This window comes from Pseudophryne corroboree, chromosome 6 (genome assembly GCF_028390025.1).
Source record: "Pseudophryne corroboree isolate aPseCor3 chromosome 6, aPseCor3.hap2, whole genome shotgun sequence".
Lineage (NCBI taxonomy): Eukaryota > Metazoa > Chordata > Amphibia > Anura > Myobatrachidae > Pseudophryne > Pseudophryne corroboree.
The window spans coordinates 30,426,726-30,445,721 of NC_086449.1; the positions used below are offsets into that span (position 1 = coordinate 30,426,726).

General features: G+C 43.0%; 1 protein-coding gene across 4 annotated transcripts in view; it reads left to right on the forward strand.

Moving 5' to 3' along the window:
* The window catches only part of LOC134934784 (extracellular calcium-sensing receptor-like), a 51,406-nt gene that overhangs the window by 18,779 nt on the left and 13,631 nt on the right, over positions 1–18,996 (forward strand). For all 4 annotated transcript variants that reach the window (XM_063930141.1, XM_063930142.1, XM_063930143.1 and 1 more), the window contains one exon: positions 15,386–16,210. In XM_063930141.1, the coding sequence (XP_063786211.1) occupies positions 15,386–16,210 (825 nt within the window). The remainder of the gene's footprint in view (positions 1–15,385; positions 16,211–18,996) is intronic.

Below are 18,996 nucleotides of genomic sequence, written 5' to 3' on the forward strand. Positions count from 1 at the left end.
CCCTACCACCCACAGGACATCAAAGCTTCTGCTGACAGCACCCCCCACCCCTACCACTGGAGGATTGGTAGGGGCCCCAGTGCATTGCTGTGCCCATTGGCATACACTGCTGTTAAGACGGCCCTGGCTGCGCTATTGACAATGCGCTCTGCTCAGCTCCGTCCAGTCTTCCACAACAAACAAAAAAAATCAGTGGGCTGTGGCGATAAATCAGTGGGCAGGGGGGGTTTCTAGGTACTCAGAACCCCCCCTACATGAGCGTATGGCAGACTTAATAACCATTCCCAAGGGATAAGTCTGCAGGTCCAGTGTGTCAAGTTGTCAGATGTTGAAAATGTATTCTTCTGCTTTGTGGCCGTGCATGCTTTATTCACTTGCAGGGAGAGATTAAATGAAGCATTACAGTTAAATACATCCCTACAAAGACATTGTAAAATTATAGTCTGCATGTATTCTACTTACTTTTGGATGTAAACAATTGTTTGACAGACAGAAGGAAACCTTGTGACAACACGACATCTCGTCAATGTGACAAAGCAACAAATCTTGCACCAATAAATTCCTTGAAACCTCCAGGATTGCCACCCCACCAACTGCACCTTAAAATCGGAGCTCCTATAGCACATCTACGAAATTTAGATCCACCTAAGCTCTGCAATGGTTCAAGGCTAATCATAAAAGCTTTACGGGCTCATGTCATTGAAGCACAAATACAAACTGATTGTGGCAAAGGAACTGACAATTTTATTCCTAGAATACCACTAGTAACTAGAGATGTGTGCTGGCCTCTGTCATGGGTTTTGGTTTTGGATCTGTATCTCCTTTGTGTTTTGGATCTGTATTTGGTTTTGCTAAAACCGCCCTTGTAAGTTTTGGTTTGGATCTGTATTTTTTTCCAAAAATCACAGAAACAGCTAAAATCACAGAATTGGGGGGTGTTTTTCTTCCTACAGTGATATTAACCTCAATGACATTTATTTCCAGTCAATTTTGACTACCTCATAAAATTGTTTTCATCCAGTTTAGCCCAACAGGTTGCACCAAGGTAGCTGGATTACTAAACTGAGTGACAGCAGTGGCCGGCACAAACGTTGCACCTAAACTTCCAACATGGCACATCTAGGAGTGCCACTGCAGTGGAAGACAGGGCGACGGTTTAATAAACTCTGAAAATGTTTGTCGTCTACACAAGAAGATAGCCAGCAATGCGCCAAAAAGCACATTATGCAAAGAAGAGAGGTGCAAGATAGAATTGTGTCCAGATTTATCAGATTTGTGTCCATTGGAAAGAAAGACACAAGGTATGACTTAATCCTAGGATCAAGTATGGTCTCCAAAATAAACTGATCTGATTTCAAGAGCTTGAGGATCCTTGGAACCTGGCAGAGTGAATGAAGGGCTTGATGTGCAAGTCTTACATTCTTAGCGGAATAGCTCCATTTCAGCTTTTGCTTCAGTTTCTCCAGCTGATTTTCCAAAAGTCTAATGCAGGGAATTACCTGGCTTAAGATGGCAGTGTCTGAACTAATTTTACATGTGGGAACTTCAAAGGGATTGAGAATCTTACACAACATGGAAAGCATTCACCACTGTGCTTGACTAAGGTGCATCCCCACTCCTTTTCCTATATCATAGGTTGTTCTGAAGCCTTGATTGGCCTTTTTCTGCTCCTCCATCTACTGAAGCATATAAAGGGTAGAATTCCACCTACAGATGTGCCATAATACATCCTTGCTGCAGTCACGTTAAACAGCCCTTCTAGTCACGCCATGTACTGTATGGCGTGACTTGGTAGCACTGTGTCTTTATGTGCTACTTATTCCATTTAAATGTATCTAAGTTGCATTGATATGCAAATAGGACGCACAAGCAGCTTATATTGATTCAAATTATATGTGGCATGCCTATATTCTGTGTTTAACTGTGGCCGTATCTGTATATGAAATGCTACATTACAGTGTTTTCCTGGAAATCACTTTAATGTAGCATTCCGTATGCAGATACAGCCACAGTCACAATTAGAATATAGCAACACTGCATATGATTTTAATCATTGTAAGCTGCTTGTGCGTCATAGTCACATACTAATGTGACTAAGACACATTTTCGGCCAAAAAAAGCCTGTTGTTAGCAGAGGTGGCCGGGAGCTGCCGGCTGACTCAAGTCAGGCATCTCCTGCTGCATGGCATATTGAGTCAAGATGTATGAGGACACATCTGTAGTGACTACCTCTTGTTTCAGCTGATGACAGGGCAAATTCAACAGTACTTGCAGGTGCTATAATCTTCAAAATGTACTTGCTGAATGTCAAAAATTTACCAAAATCTTTCGGGCCACAGAGAGCATCTCCTGTATGCCCCTGTCACATTTTAAAACAGGGTATGTGTTGGAATTTACCCAGCTGTAATGCTCTCACAATATTAGTGGAAATGTCAGCAAGCACAAATCCCGAGGAGAGTCCAAACAGGGTGAGCCATTTTGCAATGATTTCACTGATTTCTTCTAAGAGGTTGTCAGCGTAGTGCATCTTAGTGAAACCGGTGATACACAGAGTGGCCTGCCTCTGAGTGAGCTGGTATTTGTTAGATGCTGCTGCTGCTATTGGTGCTACTGAAGGCAAAACACCTACCCAGCGGGCTGTCACAGTCATGTAGTTTTTAGTTTGCCCTGTTTTCACTTGTCCTCATATCTGTGGTTATGTAACAGTGGGTACAACGGCATTTCGGAGGACACTAATGAAGTTTATTTTTAATGCCCTTGTACATACTAGGAATTGCTTTTCTAGTGAAGTGGAATCCAGATGGGATTTGGTAGCGGGTACACAGAATCTCCATTAACTGTCTAAAACCCACAGCATTAATCGCGGATACTGGACGCACATCTAATGCCAGTATAGTTGTTATGGCATCAGTAATCCGCTGTGCAACTGGGTGACTTCTGTCATACTTGCTCTCCCTTGCTAAAATTGTTGAACAGTCAATTGTTTTGTTAAACAAGTAGTCTTTCTGGTCTCCTTCTGTGATGAAGATCCACTCACACCAGCAGCAGAAGGCAAAGCTCTCAAGGATCCTTCTGGGGAATCCCAGATAGGAGAGGTCAGTCATGCTTATGAAATTGGATGCAGGACTACTTCCAGTATCACTGGTTGTCATTACGTGTTTAGCTAATTTTTCTGAATTTGCCAAAATCGTTTGATGAATGCGCTACAAGTGATGTAACAGGTAGAGGTTTCTAGATCGTTAAGGTCCCTAGCTCTACTTGCTATGGCTTTACAAAGGGTACAGATGGCTTGACAGTTGTCGGGATTTGGGTACAAATAATTCCACACATACAGTAAGAGTTGATTTTTTTTTGTCTTTTGACCAGGCTTGACAATGGACTTTTTCATATCATGAGCAACAACTGTTTCCACTGGTGCTTGATTTACACAAACAACATCCTCATCATCAACATCCTTATTAATGCCAGAAACACAATTATACTCCTCATCCTGGTGCACTTCCACAGAAGCATCCTCAATTTCTCTGTCAGCATTTTGACTTGTGCTGCTCATCCTCACATTTGCAGAGGGCGCACAAATGGTGGAAGCAGCCTCCTCTTTGAGTACAGTATTGGAAAGGTCAGGCTCACATATGTCACCCGCGGACACACTTAGACTCTCCTCAGGGATTTGGGATGTTTCTGAGCACACAATTAGTTCCTGTACCTTAAGGAGTTTCATTTTTTTGACACTTCTACAGGGAGAAGAGCTTTTATTGTCATAAGAGGCAGAACCACCAGTTGTAAATTAAGGCCAAGGCCTTAGCCTTTACTTGACACTTGGTGTGGTGATTGGCATATTGCCAATTTTATGTTTCTCTGTAGCTATCTTGACTTTTTATGGCTCTGTCTTTACTACTGTAAAAAAATATTTATTCTTTGATTTTACATGCCCTGACTTAATCCCTCTATGACCTTGGGCATCGGTATTAGTAGATGACGTTGACAGATTTGTATCTTCATGACTGGTGGCAGCAGCTGCAGCAGCACTAGTATGTGCTTCCTGCTCTCCTCTCAATTGTTCATCCTCCATATCTGTAAACAAACATGAAAAAAGTGGGTACAGCATAAACCACAATTTGTACAAAATATGTACCACCTACAGTGTGACAATGTGTATGAGTCAGAAATAATAATATAACACTGCAGTTTACTTCCACCTACAATGTCACACAATACGTGTATGAGTCAGAAAGAATATTACACTGCAGTTTCACCTACAGTGTCACAATATGTGCATGAGAAAGAATATATATTACACTGCAGTTTCACCGACAGTGTCACACAATGCATGTATGAGTCAGCATATATATTACACTGCAGTTCACTTCCACCTACAGTGTCAAATAATACATGTATGAGCCAGAAATAATAATGCAACACTGCAGTTCACTTTCATCTACATGTCACACAATACATGTATGAGTAAAAATAATAATATAACACTGCAGTTCACTTCCACCTACAGTGTCACACAATATGTGTATGATATACTCCTATCTGACCAGCAGTGTCACAGAAAAGTAATAGTATAGTACACTGTGGTATATCACAAAAAAAAATATTTTTTCAATTATATTTTTTAGCTTTTATTTTGGTTACACTGGGGCAGAGCACTCCAAGATTGACAGATGAACACAGCAGCCCCTATATAGACAACATAGCACACCTTTTTGAACAACAAAGCAGTGCTGGGGATGGACCATCTATAGTGTCAAACTAGATAAAGGATATACTGCAGTCTGACCAGCAGTGTCACAGAAAAGTAATAATATAGTACACTAAGGTAAAGCACACAAATATATAGAGAGATTTTTTTCAATGATAGTTTTAGCTTTTATTTTGTATACCCTGGATGTACACAGCAGCCCCTTGAAGGACACAGAAGCCCCTTGAAGGACAGAGCACACCTGGAGGACAAGGCAGTCCCTTTACGTATGGACAAAGAGACCCTGGTCTGACACAACAGCCCCAGCCCCTTGATGGACAACACAACAGCACCACTGGATAGACAACACAGCACCCCTGGACAGACAGAGATAACCCGGTTTGAAAATAGCAGCCCCAGCCCCCGATGGACAACACAGCAGCACCCCTTTAAGGGACAACTCAGCAACCCTGGATGGACACAGCACGAGCAAGTCTGAACTTGTTAGGGTCTCCTGCTCTGTGCTGCCACGTCGTCATGGCAACCGGGAGACAAGTGCTAGCGGAGTAACCTGAGCGTAGCTGATACTCCGGTTCGGGTCTTTTGCTGTGCAGTGGTTACAGGCTCTGTGCACGGCAGGGGATCCGGTGCTGGTTTTTGTGCTCACAGTCTGTGAGGTCTGAGTGGGGCGTGGACAGCACCTGCTATATAAACCCTCTTCTCAGGTTAGGCAGATGCTGCTGAATCTTTGTTGGTTAGTCAGTTCCTGAAAGCTAGCTAGTACTGTGTAAACTTTGTATTTGTTTGTTGCTTACTGCAAATAGGCCTTGGGATTTGGTATTACACTCTGCCAATCCAGACCTAGCAGTAAGACTGGAGTCAGTCGTTTAACCTGCTGGAGTTCTTTTGCTACTCTGTGAACCTAGCAAGTTTGCGGCTGTATTCTCAGACTTGCCTGCCAAAATCCTTTCTCACTGAACCAGTGCACTGCAAGTGAGGACTAGGATTGTGGAGACTCTCCTTGTGTCTATTATTCCATCTCTGACCAAGGAGTTTACTGCCACACCCGTTGGTAACCCTTTAGGGTTTTGCTGTTGCCCTTAGCAACAGCATTTCGGGTTCTCTACGTATTAAATCACTACATCTCGCTTCTTTCCATCTGAGCATTCCTAATACTAGGGAGACACCCAGTTTCTTAGCCTTTGGGCTTCTCTGTTCACCTTGTGTTTATTTTGTTACCCTATCACCTTCTGTGTATGTAATGTCATATTCCCCAGTCTGTCTGTGAGTTCATTTCTTTTGCATCCCTCACCGTTCAGACACCAGTACATTCCTGCTGGCACTGGTGTGCATAACATATTCAGCAGCCCAATACTCTTGTTGAAATTTTGTGGGAATATGGAGCATACCCCTCAAAATACTTTGCAACAGGTGGTCGATCAGGTGCAGGTCCTGACTCGACAATTTAATGATTTGTCCATTAAAATGCACACCTCACAGGCCGCTGGCGGAGCTCCCGCAGCAGCAGTACCTTCAGGGGTTAAAGAGCCGAAAGTAAATCTCCCGGATCGTTTTTCTGGAGATCGCTCGCAGTTCTTTTGTTTCAAGGAGAGCTGCAAGCTATATTTCCAGCTTAGGCCTCAGTCTTCTGGGTCGGAGATTCAGCGGGTGGGCATAGTGATTTCCTTGCTACAAGGAGATCCACAGGTCTAGGCATATGGGTTGCAGCCTGACTGTACGTCACTTAAAAGTGTTGATGCTTTTTTTACGGCACTGGGCATGTTGTATGATGACCCTGACAAGACGGCCTCAGCCGAGGCTCAGATTTCGATCCTTAAGCAAGGGCGAAGGCCAGTTGAGGTTTATTGTACGGAGTTTCGGAGGTTGGCCCATGATACCCAGTGGAATGACCCAGCCCTGAGACACCAGTACCGAAGAGGTCTTTCTAACCAGTTAAAAGACCAACTGGTACAATATCCCTTGCCTGATAGCTTGGATCAGCTCATGCAGTTATCCATTCGGGTGGATAGACGGCTGAGAGAGCGCAGGCTTGAAAGGGAGACCGAGGTTTCCTTCTTTCCCAAGGGAACCTCAGACTCTGAGGAATTTTCCGAGGAGCCTATGCAGATTGGGGCTACCCGCCTCTCCTCGCATGAGAAGACGCGGAGGAGACAGCAGGGGTTATGTTTGTACTGTGGGAATAAAGGTCATGTGGTAGTATCATGCCCAGAAAAGCCGGAAAACTTCAGGGCCTGAGGGTGATGGGAAATATCCTGTCAGGCCAGAAGTCAAAATTTCCCAAGAAGACTTTTATCATTCCGGTGACCTTGAAGATCCTCGGTCAAACTGTCAAGACTGAGGCCTTTGTGGACAGTGGGGCCGACGGGGTTTTTATGGACCGCCAATTCGCCCTGAAACACTCTGTTCCCTTAGTACCCTTGGCATCGGAAATTGAGATTTGTGGGTTAAACGGGGAACCATTATCCCAGGGTAAAATTACTAGTGATGAGCGAGGTTCGGTTTTACTCGGTTTTACTCGGTTCTCAAAACGGCATCTTATTGGCTATCCAAAACACGTGACATCCGTGAGCCAATAAGATGCCGTTTTGAGAACCGAGTAAAACCGAGTAAAACCGAATCCGCTCATCACTAAAAATTACCTCTTGCACTAGCCAGATTTCTTTGTTTATTGGAGCCACACACTCTGAAAAATTGTCCTTTTATGTGACTGTCTGTACTTTTGCCCCATTGGTGTTGGGGTTACCCTGGTTAAGGGCCCACAATCCTCAATTTGACTGGGTCTCTGGGGAGATTCTTAGTTGGGGTACTGATTGTTTCAGGAGTTGCTTGAGCCTTCCAGTCAGGCTTTCGCAGCCAAGTTTGCCAGGATTGCCAGGATGTTATGCAGATTTTGCGGACGTGTTCTCCAAAAAAGTTGCAGAGGTACTACCTCCCCATCGCCCCTATGACTGTGCCATTGATTTGTTGCCGAATGCTAAGCTTCCCAAGAGCAGGTTGTACTCCCTGTCACGTCCTGAGACTCAGGCTATGGCAGAGTACATTCAGGAGAACTTGGCTAAGGGATTTATCAGACCTTCACAGTCTCCAGTTGGGTCGGGGTTCTTCTTCGTGGGTAAAAAGGACGGTTCGTTGCGACCCTGCGTCGACTTCAGGGAATTGAACCGTATCACGATTAAAAACTCATACCCACTGCCTCTCATTTCGGTCTTGTTTGACCAGCTTCGTACTGCCACCATTTTTTCTAAGATTGACCTACGCGGTGCGTACAATCTAATCCGAATAAGAGAGGGGGATGAATGGAAGACTGCCTTTAATACCCACTCAGGGCATTATGAATATTTGGTGATGCCTTTTGGGCTCTGTAATGCCCCGGCAGTCTTCCAGGACTTCATGAACGATGTGCTCAGGGAATATTTGGATAGATTCTTAGTTGTATACTTAGATGACATCCTAATCTTCTCCCATTCCCTGGAGGAACATCGGAAGCATGTACGCTTAGTCCTCCAGAGACCACCGGCTTGGGGCGAAGCTGGAGAAGTGTGAATTTGAAGTTCAGCAAATCGCATTTCTAGGATATATTATCTCCCCAGAAGGTTTCCAAATGGAGGGTTCCAAGGTACAGGCAGTCCTGGATTGGGTGCAGCCCACTAGTTTGAAGGCGCTTCAGCGTTTTCTGGGCTTTGCGAATTTTTATAGACGATTTATCGCTGGATTTTCGTCTATAGTGGCGCCCTTGGTGGCACTCACTAAGAAAGGGGCGGATGTTGCTCACTGGTCTTGTGAGGCCAAAGCGGCTTTTGCCCGTCTCAAAAGGGCATTTGTCTCGGCCAAGGTGCTGCGACACCCAGATCCAGAGCGTCCTTTTGTGGTGGAGGTGGATGCCTCTGAGATGGGTATTGGGGCAGTGCTCTCTCAGATGGGGGTGTCTGATAATCGCCTTCATCCATGTGCTTACTTTTCCCGTAAATTTTCGCTTGCCGAGATGAATTATGACGTGGGTAACCGGGAATTGTTGGCTATTAAGGATGCACTCGAGGAGTGGAGACACTGGCTTGAGGGGGCTAAGTTTGTGGTCTCAATTCTCACCGACCATAAGAATTTGGCATATTTAGAGTCAGCAAAGCGCCTCAATGCCAGGTAGGCACGATGGGCTTTGTTTTTTGCTCGCTTTAATTTTTTGATAACATATCGCCCTGGGTCAAAAAACATCAAGGCTGATGCGCTCTCGCGGAGTTTTGCTCCAATCCAGGAGACCACTGAGGAGCCATTGCCCATTGTGTCCCCATCATGTATTAAAGTGGGCATTACCCAGGACCTCTTGTCATTAGTCCTTAGAGCACAGGAGCAGGCTCCTCCAGACCTTCCGGTAGGTCTTTTGTTTGTGCCTCCTAGGTTAAGACAGCGAGTGTTCCTGGAATTCCATGCCAAGAAGTCGGCAGGTCACCCGGGTATTGCCAGAACTCGGGAGTTGCTATCTAGGGCGGTGTGGTGGCCCTCGGTGGCTAGGGATGTGGATCAGTGGGTTCGGGCATGTGACATCTGTGCCCGAAATAAGACTCCTAGAGGGGTTCCTGTTGGCCCATTACATCCACTCTCTATTCCATCTAAGCCATGGACCCACATTTCAATGGATTTTGTGGTGGACTTGCCCAAATCCTCGGGGATGACAGCCATCTGGGTTGTCGTTGACAGGTTTTCGAAGATGGCGCACTTCGTTCCATTAGTTGGGCTGCCATCGGCCAGACGCCTGTCTGAATTATTTATGCTGCATGTTGTGCGCCTCCACGGGTTGCCACTTGATGTGATCTCTGACCGCGGATCCCAGTTTGTGGCCAAATTCTGGAGGGCATTTTGTTCCGATCTCCAGATTTCTGTCAGCTTGTCGTCAGGCTACCATCCGCAGTCTAATGGGCAGACTGAAAGGGTGAACCAGTCCTTGGAGCAGTTCCTCAGGTGTTATGTCTCCAAGTATCAGACTGACTGGGTTGCTCATCTGTCCATGGCGGAGTTTGCCTATAACAACGCGGCTCACTCTGCTACAGGGATCTCTCCCTTCCTTTGTGTGTATGGGCATCATCTTAAGGCCAATTCTTTTGACCCCCTGGACTCCACGCCTGGTGGTTCCTCTGTGGTTTTGGTCCTTAGAGGTATTTGGAGGAAAGTGAAGAAAGCCCTTGTGTCTGTGTCATTAGTGACCAAAAGGGTTTTTGATAAGCGGAAAAGACCCTGCAGCTTCAAATTAGGAGACTTCGTCTGGTTGTCTACCAAGAATTTGAAGTTGAGACAGCCATCTCATAAGTTAGGCCCCCGGTTCATCGGTCCTTATAAGATCACTAGGGTCATCAATCTGGCGGCATTTCAGTTAGATCTACCCCGTTCTTTGGGTATCAATAAAACATTTCATTGTTCCCTTTTAAAACGGGCGATTAGTAATCCTTCTTCCAGTGGAAGACCTTCCCCTCTTCTGATACGTGGCCAGAGGGAGTTTGTTGTTGAAAGGATTCTTGACTCCAAGATGGTTCGGGGTCGGCTGTCATTTTTGGTGCACTGGAAGGGGTATGGCCCGGAGGAGCGGTCGTGGGTGCGCAGTTGTGATCTTCATGCCCCCAGACTGTTACACTCTTTCTTCTCGCAGTTCCCCGATAAACCCGGTGGTAGGGGTTCTTTGACCCCTCGTCAGAGGGGGGGTACTGTTAGGGTCTCCTGCTCTGTGCTGCCACGTCGTCATGGCAACCGGGAGACAAGTGCTAGCGGAGTAACCTGAGCGTAGCTGATACTCCGGTTCGGGTCTTTTGCTGTGCAGTGGTTACAGGCTCTGTGCACGGCAGGGGATCCGGTGCTGGTTTTTGTGCTCACAGTCTGTGAGGTCTGAGTGGGGCGTGGACAGCACCTGCTATATAAACCCTCTTCTCAGGTTAGGCAGATGCTGCTGAATCTTTGTTGGTTAGTCAGTTCCTGAAAGCTAGCTAGTACTGTGTAAACTTTGTATTTGTTTGTTGCTTACTGCAAATAGGCCTTTGGATTTGGTATTACACTCTGCCAATCCAGACCTAGCAGTAAGACTGGAGTCAGTTGTTTAACCTGCTGGGGTTCTTTTGCTACTCTGTGAACCTAGCAAGTTTGCGGCTGTATTCTCAGACTTGCCTGCCAAAATCCTTTCTCACTGTGCAAGGTGTTCAGGTGTCAGTTTAGTGGCAGTAAACTGAACCAGTGCACTGCAAGTGAGGACTAGGATTGTGGAGACTCTCCTTGTGTCTATTATTCCATCTCTGACCAAGGAGTTTACTGCCACACCCGTTGGTAACCCTTTAGGGTTTTGCTGTTGCCCTTAGCAACAGCATTTCGGGTTCTCTACGTATTAAATCACTACATCTCGCTTCTTTCCATCTGAGCATTCCTAATACTAGGGAGACACCCAGTTTCTTAGCCTTTGGGCTTCTCTGTTCACCTTGTGTTTATTTTGTTACCCTATCACCTTCTGTGTATGTAATGTCATATTCCCCAGTCTGTCTGTGAGTTCATTTGTTTTGCATCCCTCACCGTTCAGACACCAGTACATTCCTGCTGGCACTGGTGTGCATAACAGAACTATACAAGCACCACAGCCAAAGTGAAGAAGTTGCGATCACGGGGGACCTTTATACAATTCAAAACCCATGAGAATCCTTCAGCAAGAGGATGACATTTTGCCTCGCTTTGGGATCCGAGTCAGGTGGGAAAACACAAGCCAGACTCGGATCCCGGCTTGGAACTATATGTTTGAGTGGGACCGGTTCTCGGAGATCCAGACCCATTCATCTCTACCAATAACATCTGACATAACGTAGAAAAATTGTGTGGTAGGGCCCTATTGCGCAACCCTCCTTTGCTGTCTATGTGAGGTACTCTAGTCTCCCCATGACCACAATGGGTAGCAATATGAATTGTATGGTAATTCACAATGGGCGCTGGAGTGTTCTAAAGATAGGTGTTTATTTTCACATCAAATGTAATGGTTAAAAGACAAAAAAAATATAAAAATGAATATAAAAGAGACAAAGCAGATGTCATAGACAGCAAACACGATACAAAATAATAGTGCTAACCAAGTGGCACAATGTTACAACATTAAGTACTGCAAGTGTATCATGCACATGTCTTGCACAGCAAACAATTAATGTAGTTATTCGAAAGCACTTGGTAACGCAAGTATCAGTGTCTCTGAAGACAGTTCTCAATAGTCCCGGTATAGCAGGGGGGAGTTGGTCTTACCCAGTATTTGGAGATGGAGCCACTGGTGGTAAGAGAGCAGAATGCGGTCCGGACTACGCAGCCTGCTGGGCTCCAACACTTTCAACCAGGCAGACAGATCCCTTATCCTGATGGTCCTTAACAATCACAGTCACTACCGATGGGTTTCAAGCCTAACAGTCTCTTTTTCAAGGTATGGTGACTGCAGGTGATGATCCTCTTTTTAACTGGTCCATTTTGCTGCATTTCTGTATACCGGAAGTGCATCATCCTGCTACTTCCGGTCACTGGGCACAGCTCCGTGGTTAGCAGAACAGCTCAGTGGTTGGCAGAAGTACGTCATCCCGCTACTTCCAGTTGCCGGGCGCGGCTCTGTTGTTGGCAGGAGCAGCTCAGTGGTTGGCAGAAGTGTGTGTACACTGCACTTCCGGTCAGTGAGGAATTACCAAACTTCCTCTGTGTAGTTGGCGGACGTCTGCTCATTTATATATCCCATCTTGGTTGGCAAATACCGCTTAGCATGTTGCTTCCGGTATTCCGACGTTGGTTGGCATAACAAATATTGATTGGTCAAAGTCATTGTAAATTGGGATGGTGAAACGGAGGTAAATGTTCTTCCTTTTTAACCGGGTTTTTCCATATGAAAAGAAAGAAAAGGAGAAATGACAATAATATTGCAGGTAATGAAATGATGATCATAATGGAGAAATAAACAATGCTAAAGATAGGCATGAACACAAAGAGGGGTGGTAACTTGAAGGGACTATGTGTCAATAATTATAGTTGTCATATACAGTATACAGTATATATGCTGGAATTGGGATGGATATGGGTTATAAAAACCATTTCAGCTCGATGTCTTTATTAAGTCCTCCTGGATTTAGGGATTTCAACCTAAATATCCACTCCATCTCTTTTCGTGCTAGATTGGAATATCCATCTTTATTTCTTCATGTATTTCTAACGTTCTGGATACCTAGGAACTTTGTGATGTGTTCTGTGGAGCATGAGTGACAATTTTTAAAATGTTCTGAGATTTGAATGTGTCTCAAGTCCTTTTTTTATATTTCTTAGATGTTCCGCTGTCCTTGTTTTTAGAGCTCTTGAAGTCCGTCCCATGTAAATTAGTCCACAAGAACATTCTATGAGGTACACCACATTCGGAGTATGGCACATAATAAAGTCCACAATTTGATATTCTTTTATTTTACAGAAAAGCTGCTGAACTTTGTTTCCTTGCTTCTCACGCATTTACACATAGCACAACTACCACAATGATGGAATCCCTTGGTGCTTATCCTTTTAACTGGATTAGGTTCCAGTGCACTCCTTGCCAGTTTTTTGTAAGTTATCCGATTTTTTGTAGAGGAACTTTGGTCTCGTTGGTAAAATTTTTGATAACATAGGTTCTCCTTGTGTAGGAGGTGCTAATGCCGATTGAATATTCCCTCCAACTTTTTATAGTGTGATCCATACTTGGTGATGAAGGCATACTCACTGTTCATCCTTTTTTTTTTATTTGTATTCTTTGTAAGGAGTGATTCTCTTGTTGTATTGAGAACTTCCATTTTTGTTTGTTCAATCAGGTTGCTGTTGTAGCCTTGTGCTTTGAAGGTCGTCCACATCTGATTCATTTGTTCTGTACATACTTCCTCCTCTGTAAAGTTTCTTTTGACTCGAAGAAATTGACTCTTTGGAACCCCATCTAACCATCTCTGTAGATGTTCTCTATTCTTATTGATATAACTATTTGTATCAGTCGGCTTATGCTAGGTCTTAGTATGTAGGGTGCCCTTTGCTACGTACAGACTGAGGTCCAAAAAGTGAATTTCTTATCTACTTATATTGAAAGGTAAATTTGATGTTGAGCTTATTGTTATTCAGGGATGTTTAGAAAGAAATAAAATCTTCCTAAGTTCCTTTCCAAAAAAATAGAACATCATACAGTATATAATGATGCCATGATACCAGGTTCACTCCTCACTCCTGTCCCTGCAAATCTGTTCCTGGTCAGGTCATCTGGCAGGGACAGAAATGGGGGTGAACCTGGTATCATGGCATTGTTATATTATATATACTCTATTTTTTCAGAAAGGAACTGAGGAAAATCTTCTTTCTTTCTAAACATTCCTGAATAACAATAACTTTATGAATGGGCAGCAGAAAATATATTTCAAATTAATTTGATGTTCACAACACAAGAAGACTATGTTGAGTCTGAATTTTTTTTTAATCATCGTTTCAGCCACTTAGGAACTATTCAGGGAACGGAACGGTGGGGGTAATTCCAAGTTGATCGCAGCAGGAAATTTTTTAGCAGTTGGGCAAAACCATGTGCACTGCAGGGAGGGCAGATATGACATGTGCAGAGAGAGAGAGATTTGGGTGGGGTGAGTTCAATTTGCAATTTAAATTGCAGTGTAAAAATAAAGCAGCCAGTATTTACCCTGCACAGAAACAAAATAACCCACCCAAATCTAACTCTCTCTGCACATGTTATATCTGCCCCCCCCCCCCATGTAGTGCACATGGTTTTGCCCAACTGCTAAAAAATTTCCTGGTGCGATCAACTTGGAATTACCCCCAGTATCATGCTTTTATACCTGTTGATTTAAGTACATAAAAAATATCTGTGATTAATAAATAGCTATATATCCGTTGTGTATAACAACAAATGGTAGCTTGCTTATATGATGGACATGAATGAAGATGAGGACGAATTAAAACTGACCTTCATCCAGCTAGACCTGCACCTTGTATATCATAGGAAATGGCATAAAAAAAACACAGTAAAATGACACAACTCCCACCTCTCTAGTTTAATTAGGAGAGCTGTTATGGCTATTTGACAATATGCTGGTTTAGCATTTTTGACAGATTTTTGAAAACTTTACATAGCCGTATTTTGGAAACGTCATGAGATATTTAAATAATATTTTTTATTTTTCTTAGAATACATATGTACTCTCTAGATACCAAATTTTTTTCAAAATCTGAGCTGGTGAGGTAAAATCCATGTGTTGATTTGACATTGAATGACCCTAATAAATCCCAGGGACAAACACTTAAAGTTGTTGGGCTTCAACTACAGGAGGACTGCTTTTCCCATGGTCTACTGTATGTAGAATGCTCTAGAGTAGGAACAGATACAACTCTATGTATAATCTCCTTTAAAAAAAAACTTGCAATATTTTTTTATAAAGAAGTTCTGTAAATTCTTGTTTTACTTTAAACTTTGTTTATAAATTAGTATAAGGTATAACATTATTAAGTATTAGTATTAGTACACAAATTAGCAGTAAGCTTTCTGAAAATTAAAAAAAATGAATATAATTTTTTTTTTTTTTACTGGTACTTTGTTATAAAATAAGTAATGTAATGAGAAAAATATAAAATAATACATTTAGTTACAGGTAATTATTAGTATAATTTTCTTTCTATTTTCAGATCAGTGCACAATCAAGTATCTCTCTTCTCAGCAATCAAATAATGTTCCCCTCCTTTGTCAGGACTGTTCCAATTGATAAGGAACAGTCTAAGGGACTGGCTAAGCTTATTCTGCACTTTGGTTGGACCTGGGTCGGTCTGTTGGCTGTGGAAAATGATTATGGCTTACAGGGGATTCAACCAATCAGGGAAGAGATAATAAGGGCTGGAGGATGTGTGGCCTTCACTGAATATATCCGTGTATCTCAACTAGACCACAACGCTCCACACATAGTCAAGGTCATTAAGGAGTCATCAGCTAAAGTTGTGATGATCTTCTCTACTGACCCAGAATTGGTTCCAATCATGAGTGAGATGTTAAAACAGCAAATCAAAGGGAAGATTTTTGTCTCCAATGCGGCATGGTCAATGACTAATTTGTTCTCAGCTGGAAGGTTTTCTCCAATATTATCAGGGACCATTGGTTTTTTTATCAACAACAGAGTGATTCCTGGATTCAGTACCTACCTCAATGACGTCCAGCCAACAATGGTAGAGTCCTGGGAGAACTTATACTGGGAGAAACTCTTCAACTGTAAGTTTCTGTATGAGAAAAACACAACTGGTCCATTGGATCCGGCAGTGACAGAGTGTACAGGAGCAGAGAGTATTGACAGCATCAAGAACAGCTTCAGCTACATCAACAGCTTAACATTTACTCATGGTTACTACGCTGCAGTATATGTTGTGGCTAAAGCTTTGGAAGACCTGAAGAACTGCAAATCAAGAGAAGGAACCTATTCTTACATAGGCTGTAAAGACAATATACATTTTAAGCCATGGCAGGTACTGTAACGTTAGTTCTGTACTATTACAGATACTCTACAATAGTGTGTTAAGAGGTAACTCTACTCCAGACTTTATATTTATCTTTTGGTCCAGTTTACTAAGATTTAATTCTTACCTTTGATGTAGTGATCCTTTGATTTGGCCGGACCTGTCCAATGCATACAGAATTCCAGCAACACACAACTTTCTTCGACTGGAACCAACCTATTTTAAAGTGGTATTGTTAATATCCCTCACACTTCATGATGTTACTGTCCACCATAATTTATATACTGTATATAAATGCGAAAGCCCTCACTCACTCACTCACTCACTCACTCGGGTAAATTTAATAAGGTGGGAGATTTTTAGAACTGGTGATTGTATCTATTATCTTCTAGAAGCAGTTAGACAAATGTTAAGTAGAATCTGATTGGTTGCTATGGGCAACATCACCAGTTCTAAAAAACTCCCACCTTAGTAAATTTACCCCATTGACTCACCACTAATTCTCTTACTTCCCGATATGTTAGGAAGATGAAATGTAACATAGGTATTCTTCCGATGGGAAACAGGAAAACTGCGTAATTAGAATTTTAATTAACCACCCCTAAGGTGACGAAAAGAGGGTTAACATAATGACGTCATTACTGATACATGGCTTGCGTTGCATGAACGATAACACCCAAACGGACAATCGGATCAAAATTTGGATTGCACCTCCAGTGTGTAGAATTTAATAAACTACAAAAATGGTCCTAACCACATATTTACACCTCTGCACTCACATTAAACAGATAATTTTGACATTTTTAAGGAACGTACAAACAGAAATTGAGGGGAACCACATGTATATATAAACATATAATGTGTAATACCTAATATAATAACAGTTACTTACAAAGTGCCAACATATTCTGTTGTGCTTAGCAAATGGGAAAAAAACAGTAATAATACAAGACCACCTCGCAAGCTTATATTCTATAGGGAAATAGGAGTATGATACAACATATTCCATATTGGTCTAGCTAGATTGCCTGGTTTTTGATGGCTATATGATAAGAACATATGTAAGGTTATATGTGGACTGTATAGATAGGGTGTTATTGGGTAGAACAGCTTAAGGAGGTTTTGCTGGTGGTACTTGAATAAGATAAGTTACCTGAAAAGCTGAGTTATCAGTGAATGATGAAAGGTTTGAAGGCTAGAAGAAAATCTTGTTGTGCATGGGTGGACATTCCACAGAGTGAGTGCAGGCCACAAATAGTAGGGTAACCATGACTAGGAGCAGGTAATGCGTGTGAATGAGAGACACAGATCTTGTGCAGATTGGTGGAGTCGAGCTGCAAGATATTTCGAGATACTGTAACTGAAGACATGTAGTTGGTGTAGTTCGGCCAATAGCTTTATAATAAGTAGAAGTGTTTTATATTGAATTCTGTAGAAACAGGCAACCAAAGTAAGGACTGGCAGAGTGTAGCAGCAGATAATGAATGCTTTGTAAGGAAGATCAGCCTAGCAGCTCCATTCAAAATAGATTGTAGGGGCAACGTCTGTTTAAGGGAAGACCAGAAAAAATCAATGCGGGAGATAATGAGGGACATGATTTAGAGGGTTTGCATTGTCTTGTGTAGGATATGGGCATATTTTGCGTGGGTTCTAAAAACTGGATAGACCGTGTCTTAGAGGACAGTCAGTAGGTTGACCCCGTACGGTCGACATGCAATGAGATGACATAGAAAAAAGGACGACATGGTTAAAAGGTTATTACAATGTCTACAGACTAAAAGTGGGCGTCTCAGTCCATGCACATTCATATGCACAGATGCATCTACAGATGGAGACACGATCATCTTGGCTTCTCTGCTGCACCTAGGCACACCATGGATTATTAACATAAGGCCTTCATCTATTGTTCTCAGCTGCAATACAATACAGAGAGAACAATACAGCAGGGGATTAAGTCATTACAGCAGGGGATTAAGTCTGACTGCCCTGGCTCAATTAATCCTATTAAAGGCCAAGATAAAGATGGCTGCATCTGTATGTTCACCAGGGAAGGTCTTTGCAGGGGCATTTACATAAACTCACAAATGGGTTAACCGTGCAAACTCTGCCAACTCAGAATCATTCAAACTTTAGGGTTGAGCACTTTTCACTGAAAAGCAATGTACCCTAGTGGGAGCATCAACATTACCCAATTGTTTTGCAATGTGTTCTCCTGAAAGACTGAAGTTCCGCAAAGTAACAAATCATCTTATGTCTCTGAAATTTCTTGCTTTGTCTTGAATCGGCCAAATGATACCGTAGTATTCCATGATCAACCTGAAATTACATTCTATCAGCTAAAATTTTAGTAATTCACTCAACTATGCTGTAATTCAGTGGTTCTCAAACTTGGTTCCCACACAATTCACATTTTCCAGGTCACCCATCAGGTGCACAGGTATATTCATTACTCTCTGACACATTTTAAAAGATCCAAAGGTGGTGATTATTATTTATCTTACATCCTAGAGGATACTGGGGTCCACATTAGTACCATGGGGTATAGGCCCTCATTCCGAGTTGATCGCTCGCTAGCTGCTTTTAGCAGCATTGCACACGCTAGGCCGCCGCCTTCTGGGAGTGAATCTTAGTTTAGCAGAATAGCGAACGAAAGATTAGCAGAACTGCTACTAAATAATTCCTTGCAGTTTCTGAGTAGCTCCAGACCTACTCCTAGATTGCGATCACCTCGGTCCGTTTAGTTCCTGTTTTGACGTCACAAACACGCCCTGCGTTCGGCCAGCCACCCTCCCGTT